At 29.8% G+C, this 13257-nt stretch overlaps 1 protein-coding gene across 1 annotated transcript; it reads left to right on the top strand.

Annotated features, from left to right (window-relative positions):
* Positions 1-1127: 1127 nt before the first annotated feature.
* Positions 1128-2063, top strand: LOC109802802 (retrovirus-related Pol polyprotein from transposon RE1). Its single transcript, XM_020364196.2, has one exon. It carries the CDS (start codon positions 1128-1130, stop codon positions 2061-2063), a length of 936 nt encoding a protein of 311 aa, XP_020219785.2.
* Positions 2064-13257: the final 11194 nt, after the last annotated feature.

A 13257-nucleotide genomic window follows, 5' to 3' on the forward strand; every position in this document is an offset into this window, starting at 1 on the left:
CAATTAACTTTAACAGATTTACAATTAACTTTTTATCAGCTTGTTCGTAATTGAATTTGGTTCTTACGTAAATAACTAAATAAGTGAACAATCAAAATTGTTGTTTGATTATGATAATGACATACTCTAGAAACTTACAATAACAGTTACTTTCATAATGGTATGAGAAACTCACAAACGTTGGTTAATGAAGATAGTGAGAAAAAACCGTCTCTAACAAAATAAAATATTGAGATGAAATGTAACTCTAACATAAACGTGGAAAGATGAATACGATGAGTTACTTTTGAATAGTTCAATAATAGAACTCACTATTCACTAAACATAAAATAGTGTAGGTCTAAGTTTTGACTAGCTATTCAAACTGATATGGTTTTGCCTCATGTATGCTACAAATTTACGTGCTACGCCTAATGATACAAGGGTAGCATACTATAGCTGAAATGAATGGGGAGTTATATATTGATTAATTTGAAAATAACTATGTAACAAATTCATTTGATAATTCTTGGTTCCAAAATAAAAAGGATCGTTGTACAGGTGTCCCTCGTGACAAACAGAAAAAATGTATTTTCTTTTACCAAAAAGGTTTTTTTTTTTTACCATTATAAAAAAAAAGTATTTTATAACTATAAGGGAAAAATTCAATAGCAAAAATATTTTTTTCAAGAATAAAAATAAGGGTGGGAAGCATGTCATGATAACTTAACTTATTCTATTTTCTTATTCTATTTTTTATTTGTATTTTTAATTCAGTTAGGAGGTTAGTTAGTTTGTTTTTCTTAATTATAGTTTGTTTTCTCTTGTATTACTGTAACTATATATACTTGTAGTTGATTATTGTTAAATACAGTTTTTCAATATAATTCTGATTCCGCATTCTTCGTGCTTCTTCTTTTTTAAGAAAGTTTCTTTCATGACATTTTCATGGTGATTTCTTTATCAAAATTGTAATATGGTATTAGCCTGTGCCGGGGCTCTGTATTTTTTTTCCTGCTCCACCTTATTCCCTCTTCCATCAATTGAAGATCTAATTTCTTGATCTGTTCCCCCTTTTTTTTCTCTCCCTCTTCAAAATCTTCAATCATTTCTCTTATCCCTTCTCTTCTCTATTTCTTCCTTTAATCATGATTGTTCAAATAAACCCTCTCCTCGATCCTCTCAGTCCATATTTTCTTCCTTCCAACAAAAATCCTTCAATCAGTTTGGTTTCTGCACCTCTAAATGATCACAATTATCTTTCTTGGTCGCAATCTATGTTACTTGTTCTTAGAACCAAAAACAAACTCGCATTCGTCGATGGATCTCTCGCTCGACTTGCCACTGCCGGAGTGAATCAAACAACTTGGGATCGTTGCAACAAGTTGGTTATTTCCTGGATCGTACAATCGCTGGATACATCCCTAATTTTGAGTGTAATTTGGATGCCAACAGCTTCTCAAATATGGAATGATCTCAAGAAACGGTACTACCAAGGTGATGTCTTTAGAATCTCTAAATTGCTTGAGGAAATCTACTCACTAAAACAAGGTAATATATCCATTACCCATTACTTCACAACCTTACAAGGACTATGGCAAGAATTAGATCATTTCTGTCCTATACCTTCGTGCACTTGCTCTACTACTTGTTCTTGTAAACTCATCCCTACTATTCAGTCATATAGGGAAAGAGAATGTGTCATAAGGTTTCTTAAAGGATTGAATGAGCAGTATTTCAATGTAAGATCTCAAGTAATGTTGATGGACCTTTTGCCATCGGTGCAAAAGGTTTTCTCCATGATCTTGCAACAAGAAAGAGAATTCCATGGTACCAATGATAATCAGGTATTGGCAGTGACTTCTAATAATGAAAGGAACAACTATAAAGGATCCAAAACATTTAAAAGAAACAAAGACTACAACACAAAGGTATGTTCTCATTGTGGGAAGATTGGTCATCTAGTTGATTCATGTTATAAGAAACATGGTCCTCCACTACACCACAAGCATGGCAGAGTTGTGAACCAGTACCAATCAATTTCTGATGAGGATACTGATGATGATCAATCTTTCCGATCTTAGAGAGTAGTCTCTCATAATTCAGGGAACATGTTTACTCCAGAACAACATCAAGCCCTTCTAGCCCTTCTTCAACAATCAGGTAGCACACCCAGTCACTTTGTGAATCAACTTGCAGGTCCTTCTATCCTTTCTTCTCCTAAGCCATCAGGTATGATTCTGTCTTTCCCTTATTCTCATAATAGTGATTGTTGGATCATAGTTACTGGAGCCACAGATCACGTTTGTAAAAACATCAAATTTTTTCAATCCTATAGAAGAATCAAGCCTATACTGGTCCAACTTCCAAATGGATCACAAGTTAGTACTTGTGTATCTGGAACTGTTCTGCTATCCAAAACATGTTACCTAACGGATGTTTTATTTATTCCCAACTTTCATTTTAATCTTATTTCGGTCTTCAAGCTTGCTAAAACTCTATCCTGCACACTTACCTTTTCTGATTCTCATTGTCAGATTCAAGCAAATCACTCCATGAGGATGATTGGTGTAGTTGAGTTGCGGGCAGGATTGTATGCAATGGTTTCCTCACCTGAGTCAAATGTTGTTCATCACTGTACAAGTCATTTTTTTTTACTTACAAATCAGATTTATGGCATTTGAGACTAGGACAATATTTATCACATGAAAAACTTTCTTCTCTCAAGGGATCTTATCCTGAAATTCAATGCAATAAAATTTCTTTGGCTTGTGAAATTTGTCATCTTGCTAAGCACAAAAGATTACCTTTTCCAGATAGCTTAACCAAATCTGAAAATGTGTTTGATTTAATTCATGTAGACATTTGGGGACCTTTATCTGTAGCTTCTATTTTTGGTCACAAATACTTCCTAACTATAGTAGACGACAAATCTAGGTTCACTCGGATATTTTCATGAAAAATAAGTTTGAAACCAAGTTATTGTTACAGAACTTTGTCTCTTTTGTTCAGACTCAATTTCAGAAAAACATTAAAACTATAAGAACTGATAATGGACCAGAATTTCTTTTAAAGGATTGGTATGCTAAATTGGGAATTGTACATCAAACCTCTTGTGTAAATACACCACAACAAAATGGAGTAGTCGAGAGAAAACATCAACATATTTTAAGTATGGCTAGAGCACTTATGTTTCAATCAAATGTAAGCAAAATGTTTTGGAATTATGCTATTGGACATGTTGTACACTTAATTAATAGACTACCTACTAGATTTTTGCAACAAAACTCTCCTTATTATGTGCTTTATTCAGAAAAACCTGATTTCTCACATTTGAAGGTCTTTGGTAGTTTGGCTTTTGCTTCTGCTTTATCTCACAATAGAACCAAACTTGAACCTAGATCAAGAAAATGTATGTTTCTTGGATACAGTTTAGGCACAAAAGGATTTATTATGTATGATTTAAAAACAAGAGAGACTTTCATTTCCAGAGATGTACAATTTTATGAGAATATTTTTCCACTACAAAAGGATTTTTCAATTCAATCTACTGATGGTCCTGTTGTTCCCATAGCACAAATGCCTTTAACTAATTGTGACCCTATTCCTAGTCATACTCATGATAATCTTGATGAAACTGAAGATGAACATAATTTTTCAACTTTACCTATGACAAATTCCAACAATAATAATCAACCTAACATTGAAATTAATATCCCTGAAATTAGAAGAACATCTCAAAGAGTCAAAAATAAACCAGGATATTTGCAGGACTACCATTGCACTCTTGTAGCTTCAAAAGTTGACCAATCATCATCTACAGTCAGGTATCCTATCTCTGATTACCTTCCCTATACATCTTATTCTGTAGTTCAGCAGTCTTTTGTTTCAGCTATTTCTTCAATCATTGAACCGAGGTCTTATCAAGATGTTATTAATCATGATTGCTGGAAAGAAGCTATTAGAGCAGAATTAGATGCTTTGGATAAACAGAAAACCTGGATATTAACTGACCTTCCTTCTAAAAAAAGGGTTGTTGGTTGTAGATGGGTATTTAAGGTGAAATATCATGCTGATGGATCAGTTGAAAGATATAAGGCCAGAATAGTAGCCAAAGGTTTTACACAAATACCAGGTTTGGATTACATTGACACTTTTAGTCCTGTAGTAAGAATGACCACTGTTAGAGTTCTTTTGGTTATAGTTGTTGCTTCTAATTGGTCAGTACATCAACTAGATATTAACACTGCTTTCTTACATGGTGACTTAGTAGAAGAAGTTTATATGAAACCACCTCCTGGCCTTATCTTACCTTCTCCTAACAAAGTATGCAAATTACAAAAGTCTCTTTATGGTCTCAAACAAGCAAGTAGACAATAGAACATTAAACTCATTGAGACACTCAAACTGTTTGGCTTTGTTCAGTCAAAGTCAGATTATTCATTGTTTACTAAAAGAACTAATATCGGTTTTATAGTCATCCTTGTGTGTGTTGATGACTTGATTATTTCAAGTAGTGATGAAACAAAAATTGTGAAGGTAAAGAGGCTTTTGGACAAACAATTTAGTATCAAGGACCTTGGCCAATTGAGCTACTTTCTTGGTCTTGAGATTTCTAGATCAGATCAAGGCATTTTTGTTTGCTAGAGAAAGTATGCCTTTGAGTTGTTACAAGATACATGACTATTAGCATCCAAACCATGTTCTACTCCAATGGATCACCCAACTAGGCTTCACCATGATCCACTTGATCTCTATTCAAATCCATCATCATATAGAAAACTAGTTGGTAGATTGATTTACTTAACCCACACAAGACCTGATTTGGCTTTTGCTATTGGAAAATTAAGCCAATTCAGGCACCAACCAAACAATGCACATTTTCAAGCTGCTCGGAAAGTGCTTAGATATGTGAAAGCTACTCCAACAAAGGGTATATTCTTCCCATCCTCATCAGATCTTAAGCTCACAGGATACACAGATTCGGACTGGGCCACTTGTCCTGATTCAAGGAGATCCATTTCAGGCTTTTTTTTTCTTTTTTCTTTTTTCTAGGCAATGCGTTAGTTTCTTGGAAAAGCAAGAAACAAAATGTGGTGTCTAGATCTTCACCTGAAGCTGAATATCGAGCCTTAGCATTAGGAGTTTGTGAAGCTTAATGGCTTCATAAGCTATTGACAGACTTTCAACTACAAGATCTCATTTCAATATCTCTGTTTTGTGATAATCAGTCAGCCTTATACATTGCTGCTAACCCTGTATACCACGAAAGAACTAAGCATGTGGAAATTGATTGCCACACTATCAGAGATCAAGTTCAAGCAAGATTTATTCATCTAGCTCCAATCACTTCATCTGAACAACTTGTTGATATTTTAACTAAACCTCTTTTACCAAAAATGTTTCAGGATTTTGTGTGCAAGCTTGGACTTTCAAACTTTACCACTCCAAGCTTGAGGGAGGGTGTCATGATGACTTAACTTATTCTATTTTCTTATTCTATTTTTTATTTGTATTTTTAATTCAGTTAGGAGGTTAGTTAGACTGTTTTTCTTAATTATAGTTTGTTTTCTCTTGTATTACTGTAACTATATATACTTGTAGTTGATCATTGTTAAATACAGTTTTTCAATATAATTCTGATTCCACATTCTTCGTGCTTCTTCTTCTTCAAGAAAGTTTCTTTCATGACATTTTTATGGTGATGTCTTTATCAAAATTGTAATAAAGCATGTAAAATATATCGATATTAGAACATCATGATTTATATACATATATATATATATATATATATATTTATACTAATATATAAAAAATTAGAAAAGAAATATTTTTTAATCAAATTTAAGAACTTGAAACTAATGAATCTATACTAATATTTAAAAGGGATAATACTTTCAATAATTACTTTTAGTTTTTATTTTTACATGGACCATTTTATCTTTTGTTTATTTTTCAATAATTATTTTTTTTATGAGTAATTTCTCATTTTTTATTTATTTATTTATTTATTTTAATACAATGCAAGCACAAAGTGTCTTTTTCCTGCTAGTATATATAAAGAGAATACTTTTTTCAATAATCATCTTGATCTCCACAATTTTTACATTATATTCTTCTATTTTAAAAAAAATTAGAAAATATTTTTTTAAATTTAAAAACTTGAAACTAATAAATTAATCATAACACCAATTAGATCAATATATTTTTATTATTTTATTTTTATTTTTAATAGAAACATGAATTGCTGCAATTCTACTAGTAAATAATAATAATAATAAATAATGACACACACTAACATTTTTTTCAATTTAACCGAACTTTATTTAAAGGAAAAAAAAATTGTTCAAAATACGTTGGACGAAGCGCTATGTTTTGGACCGATTGGAACGAATAGGACCTGGTAAGCTTAATCAGATACGACAACAAATTATATTTAAAATCTATATTTTTTTAGCAAGAAATACAGCTTGCAAAATATGTATTGTAAAATCTTGAATTTTGTCAATACTATTGTCGTAAATAGTTTAATGTGTCAAAAACTGTCTTCATTGGTTACTTCTTAACTAAAATTAAATCATGATCTTAGGACTAAATCAAAAGTCAACTCGAAAAGGTAAAATAAGAAATGTAAAGAGAATATTAACACTAAATTTTTTGCACCCACTCAATTTAATATTTAGTATGTCTGTGTAAACTAAAAAATATATATTTTTAAATAAGTATTTTAAAAAAATAATTATTTAAAAAACAGATAATTAAGAATTACTTCTTAAAAAAAACAGAAAATTACTTATTTAAAAATAAAAGTGTAGACAAGATCACACAAAAGTTCAAAATGGCTTATTTTATTAAAATAAACGTTTTTTTAGGATTTTTTTTTTTAAACAAACATACTCATTATCAATATTATCTTTCTTCTCTTAGACGTATATTTTATACATTATTTCTGCTATTAAAATTACTCCTGTATTGTTTAGAGAAAAAATACTCATCCTTTTTATTCTCTCAACTAAGCATATCAATATTTTCACTCTTTCTCATTTGAATATGTATTTCACACACTAGTCTCATACAGCACACTATTGATAGTTATTGGTTAGTTAAACGAGTGATAGTTTGGTAAATGATTCTGCTCATCAAAAGGTAAAAGAAATATTTTTTACATAGAACTGAAAGAGATTAACAAATTATATGTTTTTGTCTAGAAAAATATTTTTTTTTACTTTTATTTGTTAATTTTAGTCTTTTAAAATTACATCAATAGTGTATTTTGTATATTTTTTTCCTATTTATTTTATATTTTGTACCACCTAGAATTGGTATAAAAAAAAAAAAAAAATGAGCATCATGATTCATGAAGAAATCCAACTTGGTGTATTTTGGTTTATTGTTAAAAATCTACAAAATCATGTTGAACAAAGAAAACAAATTTTTTACTCTTTAATTTAGTGCATTGAAATGTGTGAATTCTTATTTACATGGATGTAAACGAATTTTCAAACACTCTTAGTAGTTCGATATCAACTTTTGATTTTCGCTTGTAGAACAATAAAATTAAGTCAACTCCAACTATTCATTCAATAACACAAAGTAACAAGAATTAATTGATTAATTAGTAATTTAATATCTCTATTATATTTAATAAATATGTTTTATATGATTAAAATTTATAACATGTATATATATATTATTTATTAAAAAATTATTAAATTCAATTTAAAATAATTTTTTTGTGTCGCCTAAAATATGGAAAATGAAAAGTGATTGGCAATTAAAATATTAAATATACAAATAAAGATAAAATGAAAGAATCGTTTGTGTTAAATGAGAGAAGTATGTGAAAATATACATTAAAAAGAAAAGAAGAAAGAATTTTGACAATACTTAATTGAGAAAATAAGAAGAGCTAAATTCTCACTTTTCAAGTTATCCATTTTAATTGAGATAGTTAGTATGTTTGAAATTCTAAGTTGGAACCTCAACGTGACCTTTAATTTGTATATAAAATAAATCATATATATTTTAATTTATAACTATAATATAAGAATTGGTTGGTGATATTGGACGGAAAAAACAAATTATTAGTTAATAAACTTAAGAAGCCGGTCACTTGAACTAATCCATGAACAGATAACACCAAAGTGAGGGTTTTAATGATTTATTAATTACAACCACGACTTTTCCCACAGCCTTTCCTCCTCATGAACCCTAGTGGCTACCCTTAATTAGAATAAACAATTTATTATATATTTCTTTTAAATCAAATCCCTCCCCCTTAAAGCATGGGATTGTATCTTCATATTCTTGACCCTTAAAACACCCTTTCTCGTGTCGTATAAGAGAACTCAAGGGAACCTATAATCTTAAAACCCATAAATATTCCACAATTGAAGGTACTCCAAAACCCTACCTACCTACTTTCTCATCAACATTTATAGTGATAGTCAAGTCGTAATTGTAACAAAAACCATTCAAAGTAGTGACATGGCTGCTTCTCTCCGTTCTTTCTTCTCCATAAAAGCAAGAGGATCAACATATCTCAAGAGAAGCGATGTACGTCGAGGGCCACAATTAATAAAAGTTCAAAACTATCAAGATGAAGGTGATAAATCAATTTCACAATATATAGTGATCAAATATGTTCTTTGTTTATTTTTTCGGTTGCTTAATATATAGTTCTTTTGTGTTCATCTCATTATCTAAAATAATAACCATATGTATGACGAATGAACAGGAAGATTCACCGATATAGATGCGAATTTAGATGTTCTAAAGAAGAGGATAGAGATGGTGAAGATGAAGGATAGATTGGAAAGGTGTTGCACATCTCAACATGGTTGGAATTATGTCCCACTTTCTAATAACCACAAATCCAAAAGAAATAAAGAGGAGTTCATGAGCATAATTGAATTGATAGGTTTAGTTTGTAGGACTCTTAGTCTTACTTGTTTGAGTGGAACACTCTTCATTTGTCTTGTTTCCCTCCTTGTTCATCTCCAATTATGATTTAAAGGATATCATACCTGTTTACGGTAACAATACCATAACTATATTTATTTATCCATATTATGATAGTATGTTTTAAGATCTTAGATTATAATCTTATTGTCGTAATTGTATAGAGTTCAAGATATGATGTTTCGTTTTGCTTTTCTCAATTGTATTCTATGATGGAAATTTTGTGAGGATACAATTGTTTTAGTTATTGCTGCCGTATTAATTTAACGAATTTGAAAGTTTGTTAAATTATGTAGTCTTGGTAAATAAACGATTTAATTTAATGTATACCTAACCCTCATGAAGCACGCTGATTTTTTCAAAGAGTGGTAGGCATGCAAACATGCAGTGCACAAAGAAACCATGGCCTTGAGGCTCTTCGTTGCTGATTTAGATATTATATTTTACTATTTGCATAAAATAAGGGGTACTATATATCTTGTGTAATGGAAGACGTTAAAGGTTTAATTTTGCCTTTTCTACTCACTAAAAATATATAATGGCCCTTTTAGATATATAGTTACTTAATGGGCAATCAATATTTAGTTTATTTGTTTGGAAAGAGTAAAAATGGTGAGTAATTGCAAAAAAAAAAAAAAAAAAAGCTTGTTAAGAACGATGACAATCATCACTATTGTAATTTCAAGGAGCGATTGGACGAGTGAAGCAAAACATTAAAGAGCTCATCAAAACAAAATCAATATATATATATATATATTTAACTCTTTTACAAATATATTCATACAGTATCTCAATACGAGCAATTAAAAACTTATATAAAAATAATAATAATGTTTCGCGAGCTTAAGTTAAAGAAATATTTTTGACTTAAAAACTACTTAATTAAAAATAAATTTATATTTATCTCACTCAAAAAGGTGAGTGGCTTGAATAATATTATGAATGATCACTTTTTCATAATTTTTTTTACTAAGTATATAATATTTTAATAGGCTTTCATTGTAATCTTAAGTATTATTATGCCCTATCGAGTAATGATACACACTATATAAAAATTATAAAAATATTTAACATTTTTATAATTTTTATGTATTAATTTGTTCAACTTTTTGTAGAAATGATTTTTTTTTACCAATTTTATTATAGAGTATTTTTTTATTCCGAAAAGACAATTATTAATTAAAAAGGCTATGTATGTCAAAGCATACACTTCAATTAATATTATGACGTACATATAAAATATATCTACGTATTAGTATTTTTTTGTACGGTTCATTTTCTATAAATCCCAACAAAATTATATACCATAACATGCACATCAATCATTATAAAATTGTTATAATTTAACCAGTAATAATTTCGATTTCAAACTTTAGACATATAATCTAGTACAAAAATTGGATTTAAAATCAGAATTTTAAGATCGGTTATAAGATAACCGATCTTAAAAGTGACGCGGTGGCAATTTTGTAAATAATTTGAACACTTTTAAGATCGATTCAAATTTAGCCAATCTTAACTTTCAAGATTGGTTCTTTTGTAACCGATCTTAAAAGTTATGTCTGACACAATTTTTAAGATCGGTTACAAAAGAACCGATCTTAAAAGTTGTATCAGACATAACTTTTAAGATCGGTTATTTTATGACTGATCTTAAAAGTGCTACTTTTAAAATCGGTTATTTCAGAACCGATTTTGTATGCTGAAATAACTGATTTTAAAAGTTTCGTCAGAAACCTTTAATATTTCCCTCCAATCTCATTCTCTTTAATCTTTCCCTCCATTCATTTTTTAAATCTCTCTCTCGCGCTCTCATTTTCTAAAGAGGTAAATTTTTTTATCATTTTCGTTTTCATTTTCCTCTTCTTGTATCTCTTTTCGTTTTTTTATGCAATTCTCTTGTCTTTATTTTCGTTGTAAGTTCATTTTGGGTAAATTTTGAATCTGGAACGGACTGTTCTGCAAGGAGAACGACCCGTTCTCCTTGCAGTACGGGCCGTACTGCATGGAGAACGACCCGTTCTCTTTCCCGTTTTTCAAGGAGAACGGCCCGTTCTCCTTGTAGTACGACCCTGTACTGAAAGGAGAACGGGTCATTCTAAGTTGCGTTCTTCAATTCGTGCATTTCACAATCTGGAACGGCCCGTTCCAATTTATTTTTTTTTTCTTGACCAACACTTTTAAAATCGGTTATTTAACCAATTTTAAAAGTCTAACTTTTAAAATCGGTTACGGAACCGATTTTAAAAGTAAAAAATAACCGATTTTAAAAACCTCTTTTAAACTACTTTTTACTTATAAGTTAAACATTATGAGAAAGAGTTTTGTTATTCTTATTCATACAAGATTTTTCTTAATAAAAAGTAGTTTTTTTTTGTATTTATTTATAAATTAGGGTTTAAATAAGACAAAAGTTACAAGAATAATTATAAGTAGATGGTCTGAAAAGAATTTCAAACGTGCACCAGCGAATAAGGTTTTAATTTATTTATTTATCTGTTGGCGACGCCTGTTCCTTTACTTATATGGCCATATATAAACGACAATTCGAGCTATTCTCGGCTTCAATGGCCTCTTGCGTCCTTTACTATAAGGTAGTAGCCATACACAAAACGACAATATTCTCTTCTTTAACGACAATAATCTGAGCTATTCTCTGCTTTAATAGCCTCATGAGTCCTTTACTACTTGGTAGTAGTAGTCATACACAAACGACAATATCCTCTTCTTTAATGACTCCTTGCTAATTAACAAAGACAGGAAAAAATAATAATAATTTACATGCATCACCTTAACGTTGAGAATTTGATAGCGAGAAGTGGCCACAGAAATATAGTAACTTTAATCATTCTTTATTTTATAGTTATTGTACATTTTTTTCTTCTCTTTTTATATCTTTCTTCTTTTTCATTCTATCATAAAGTTATTCACGTACGTGATAATCCTTAATGTAGTCGATGTTGGAAATGTATATATATATATATGTGGCTTTAAGAATGCTTTCTTTCTGTGGCCAGTCTGTTAAGAATGTCAGCCAGAATATTCCCAGAAATGTTTAATAAATATGATTAATTATTAGTTTTTCTGTGACGGATCATGCTTCTAATTAGGGATATTTGTGTTAGTTTATAGGACTTTTCTGTATAAGAGGATGATTTATGAGTAGCTGGCCAATATGAAATGATAATAAGATGATTTGTACGATGACAGATATATAACATATTACTACCAAATGGATGTTTTGAACTTTAAAAGAAACGTACCCCAAATGAAAGCATTGGTGATGTGGGTACGTATGATGATTGATGACACAACATACATATGTTTCTTTGTGATATTTGTTGTTTATTGTCTTAGAAGTTTAAGTCCCTTCACTTAGTGAGTGGTGTCTTAACTTGATACAGCAGACAACAGCGTTAATATTCCTTCGTATATTAGACTCCAACAACAAACTTGATTTAGTTTGGATTAAATGTGTGCAAACTTCTCTCTATCATTTGTGATAATTTGTCCATATAATTAATTACTATCAGAACAAACTGGACTCATTCAAAAATAGATTTTGTTTTCATTAAATGTGTGAAAAACTTCTCTCGCTTTTATTGACACACTCCTTCCAAAAAAAAGAATAGAAGGTCAATGTACCTTAACAAATCCGCCCAAGATAATTGAAGCCCTCACTTGCTAATGTGCATAAAAATAAAAGGCGTACTTAGCAAATTATATATTTGTATATATTCATTGCAAAGTATTGTTAAGATATTTTAATTCTTGAGATAATGTTTGATTGGAGGAAAATGAAGGAGAAGACAAGAGTGGGAAGAGATTTAAAAAAAAAAATTAGGAGAGAAGAACAAAATCTTTTTTAACTTAATTTTGACTATCATACAATATTGAAGAGGGATTTAAAGAGGAAGGAAGAGATTTAAAAACATTTTTAATATAGTATCCAAAATATCTTTATTTATGTTATTAAATTTAAAATTATAAAAATAAAAAAGTAAATTAATATTTAAAATATTTTCCCAATTTGTGAATCAAATAAGAAAATAATTATCTCATCTCTTCTTTCCTTCTCTCAACTAAAAAAATAATAATAAATTCAAACTCTTCCCCCCTTCTCTTTCCCTCCATTAAAATTCCTCCATTTTTAAATCAAACAAATCCTAAATGTATAGTCTCACATATATAAATATATTGTTATTATGGAATAAATATATATAAAAGAAATCACTCTTTAGCTTCTATACGGCATTTGAGTGATGCCATTCTCCATGACCAATCATGTTACTACTTTGTTACCAAATAGTATTACAT

This window comes from Cajanus cajan, chromosome 4, assembly GCF_000230855.2.
Source record: "Cajanus cajan strain Asha chromosome 4, NIPB_CcT2T_4, whole genome shotgun sequence".
Lineage (NCBI taxonomy): Eukaryota > Viridiplantae > Streptophyta > Magnoliopsida > Fabales > Fabaceae > Cajanus > Cajanus cajan.